Genomic DNA, 4,185 nt, shown 5'->3' on the forward strand with positions numbered 1-4,185 from the left:
GGGTTTCTTATCAAAATAGTTTCCGAAAGTGAAACTGTCTTTACAAAATACAGATATTATAAATAACAAGTATATTATTCTAGTATGTTTTGTAGAAATGTATTAATGTGACAATCCCTCAAGACGGTGTCATTCTTGGTAACCAGAGGGGAGTCGGAAAAAGAATCCGATATGAATGTAAAGCGGGTTACACGGCGTTGAATGGCCCGTTTGCTGTGTGCCTGGACACTGGAGTTTGGAATGAATACAGTTCATGTATTACTGGTAAGTGTAAACGGGAATATAGTAAATATTTTGATAGGTAATTTAGGGTGAATGAAATGCAGTGTTTCTTTTAAGTGTGTTTGACATTGATTGTTGGTAGGGACTTTAATACTTGGCACAGTATATTATTTAATAACTACTACCAATTGCTCCGTGTTACGATGAACGTTCAGTAGTAAGTTATATTAACCTTCCTGTTAGTCAAAATCAACGTTACATAAAATTAACATCATGCGTAAATTACAGATTCAGACAGGACGAAATAAAAAGCATTTTTGCCTGTTTTCTAATGATCATTTGTACGCTACAGAAAGGGATCGAATGCCGATAACGGGAAAACAACCTCTTTGTTTTTCGTCTGCCTTTTAGCGCTTCTTTGCTTGAAAATTCGGACGACTTTGAAAAAATACCGAAAAAAGAATCTATGGTGGCCATATAGTAAATCAATTATTGTATGAAGATATCTGTAAATATCCAAGTATAAGGAGATTTAGGACCTAGTTAATATTCATTTTGGCATAAGGTCTCGATGAATAGCACACTAACCAAGGCAATTGAGTTGGATAATCACCGGCCTTATTATCACACACAAATGGTATATTATCAAATATCTTTATTTTGCTTAACAGTGCAAATGTTTTAGGGATTATAAAGGGATACGATGGTCTGAATAAGACAATTAATGTTCTACATTCATCTTTGGTACAAAATGCCCGCGGTATTGTCATTAATGTATGTGTTAAGCTGAGACAATGGCCTTAAATTCAAGTGCACACAAACGGAATACATGTTTTTTATCACACATGGGTTGCAATATCATGTAAATTTATGAAACGAATTCAAGAATAATAAAAAAGCTAGCCATGTAAAGCGTTGGACGAATTTAATAGAGAATTTAATAGATTTTATTGAATTTTACATTAAAGATCCTGTAAATCCAATTTTCTTTATGGTTTTATATCATTAATAATTATGATGCAATATTGAAAATTTATCGATATTGTTAGCTCCAAAAAAGCTATATTTATAACGATATTATCGAATTTACATTTCAGATTAATAATGGAGGAAATTTAATTCCGATAAAGTCTAAGCCAAATTTTTAAACGAAAAATGAATGCGTATATTCTAATGATTACTTATAATGCGTATACAAATTTGCAGTACATAATTATGTAACATATTTCTTGGATGTTAAAAAATTGTTTTAGAAGAATAGTTATATAAATACATGTATATAAAATTTCACTTAAGCATTGTTTTATCCTTAATTACAACATTTAATGAGAATGGATATGAGATTCTTTCTATCACCTGATAAAATGAAACTTTTTTTGACGGTTTGTACAAAGATATTTCACTTGAATTACATATAGAAATACGCAATAGTTATTTCAATTTACATGGAAAACAGAAATACGATTTAAAAGATCTTTTACATCAACTGGGATAATTCAAACGTAAACTGCACTGTATTATAAAGAGTATACTCTATCCTTGATTGGAGTTAACAGCGTTTAAAATGATTATTTTTGGAAGTAGGACATTATGTTCGAAAATTTTCAGTGCTTGGTTGTAAAACAAGAACCCGGAATATGTTAACAAGGACCATAACAATGTTACAATTCATGCTAGAGTTACAGTGACTTACATTTATGCGTGATGTTTCAACCCACTCCCTGCAGTAGTTTTGGTGACTCAAACTTGTATGCAAAAACTTAACCAAATCGTACGCCTACACATGGTTTAGTGCGATAATACTTCTCATTCTACGAATAGTCTAGCTAAAAATGAGCGAATGGTCTGAAAAAATAAACATAAGTTATTGGTCCATACCTACATCAGAAGGTACACTAATCTCGTACATTGTTCTATCCCGTTATGTAAATAAACTCTTTGCCTTTAATTACATTTTCTCTGACAATCTTTAGTTCCGGCGCAAACTAGCACAGCCTTTCCTATAGGACCTACAATTGGTAGTAGTTGTGGCACAGATGCTGATTGTATTGAAACAGAAGGAAGATGTATTGAAGGAATATGTTTCTGTCATCCACTGTACAGATACAGCACTTCTTACAAAAACTGTCTAAAAGGTTAGTAATCCCTTCTCAAAATTTAATTGTTTTTTATCTCATTTCACCCATTGTATTTTATTAAGGGCTTATACATGTGCATTCTTTTATACCTTGACAAAGCTTTTTAGATTTTTTTATAAAATGGAAGTATCGTATTGAAGGTTCTATGATGTACGCAATGTAAAGATATCTGCAAATATTTCTAAATTATATGTTATCAAATGTTAAGGGGAAATGAATAAGCATGGAAACGAGCGAGCAACATTTCCAATTTTGTTATATTGGTCGCCTTTAAGTTCCCCTCTTATGCATTTGGTTTGAGTTTCATCTCAGCAAAATTTGTCTACCGTTTTTCTGTCAGAATAAAGAGCACTGAATCTTAACTTGTACATTGTTATTTTTCGATGAGATCTAAATGTCACCAGAAGGAAAACCACACATCACTGTCAATCGGTGCACTGGATTGGAAGCACTAAGAAACACGTCAAACAGAATGATACTAAAAACGGGGAGGAAATTAACGATAATTTGATTACAGTTTTTAAATCAACAAACACTTTTTTTACATTTTATGTTCATTATTATAATTTTCATAAAGTATTACCGAAACAGGCGGCAAACCAAGATTCTTCAATTTAACTTCTAAAGGCAATATCTATTTACAAACTAAGTTAATTAGGAAGGTCTACTTTTGCCACTTACTTTGAAATATCAGCAACGATTGACATTTACATAATTTAACCGTTTTATTTCCAGTGTGCAATTCTATGTCAGACACGTTTCAAGAGATAAAGAAAGAGTTCATTGTCAATTTTAACGATATTGAAGAAGCTACAATATATTCAAGTCCAAATGACTGCGAAACAGCTTGTGCTGAGGATCCTAACTGCTCCTCGTTTGAGGCATGGAAAGATAATGGTGTACATATGTGTACCAGATCATCTGTGAGTCTTAATATGGCAAAGGATGCTGCTCCAAGTGCAGTCCAATTCAATCCGAATGTTCAACTCTATACACGACTTTGTGTTTAACCTTTAATCCGGAGGATGTTTGTCGTCTCTTCAAACGATACTTTAAATTATTATCAAACGTTTGGCGGCAAATGAAACCGGAAATTTTTAATGACAAAATGTTGTAATATATGCGACAACAAAAGCGTTTGATTCTATAAAACGATACTTTATATACTTGCAAAATGTTTATAATATATTTTACAGGAAAGGTTTTTGACTCTTTAAAACGGTATTATATAGTGGCAAAATGCTGTTATGCATGTAGTTGTGATAATGTGCAAGCAAAGGCTTTTCGCTTTTTAGAATAGCATTTTATAAAGGCAAAATGCTGTAATATATGTGACAGCAAAGGCCTTTGTCTTTTAAGAATGGCATTTTATAATGACAAACGCAATAATATTTGTAAACGCTTTTTAATAATGCTCGACTTATGTTACTAACAATCAATTGTTTTGAATGAATAACATCATGTGGAGAAGGAAAACTTTGGCTTTGTCAAATATAAACGTTTCAAATGTGTCAGTTTTTTTCCAATTTAGTTTTTAAGTGTTTTTCTTTTGAGCAAATAGATTAGTAAAATATCACTATTCACGTATGTGTAATCGTAAATTCTTTTATTACCCTTCCAGACTTTTTCCGCCTTTTTGATTGGATATTGATCACCCGAAAGAAATTGATATTACCGAGCCAGACGGGTAATATACACATTAAATTTCCCCGATGGGTACCCCACGTTGTAAACAACATGCGCCGTGCGATGCGCGTACGGTTTGATTTTACGTGATATAAATTCCAATTTACAAGCAATTTTAAACTGTCAAGTGATAAATATT

General features: G+C 32.2%; 1 protein-coding gene across 1 annotated transcript; it reads left to right on the plus strand.

Moving 5' to 3' along the window:
* Window positions 1-95: 95 nt before the first annotated feature.
* On the plus strand, window positions 96-3,869 carry LOC132726719 (uncharacterized; the record flags this gene model as incomplete). The annotated part of the gene is made up of 3 exons (XM_060712074.1): window positions 96-264; window positions 2,196-2,357; window positions 3,096-3,869. Coding segments are annotated over 3 exons (606 nt in total), but the record flags the coding sequence as incomplete, so codon positions are not given.
* Between the last annotated feature and the right edge of the window lie 316 nt (window positions 3,870-4,185).

This window comes from Ruditapes philippinarum, unplaced genomic scaffold, assembly GCF_026571515.1.
Source record: "Ruditapes philippinarum isolate M1 unplaced genomic scaffold, ASM2657151v2 ctg4009_1_1_1_1, whole genome shotgun sequence".
Lineage (NCBI taxonomy): Eukaryota > Metazoa > Mollusca > Bivalvia > Venerida > Veneridae > Ruditapes > Ruditapes philippinarum.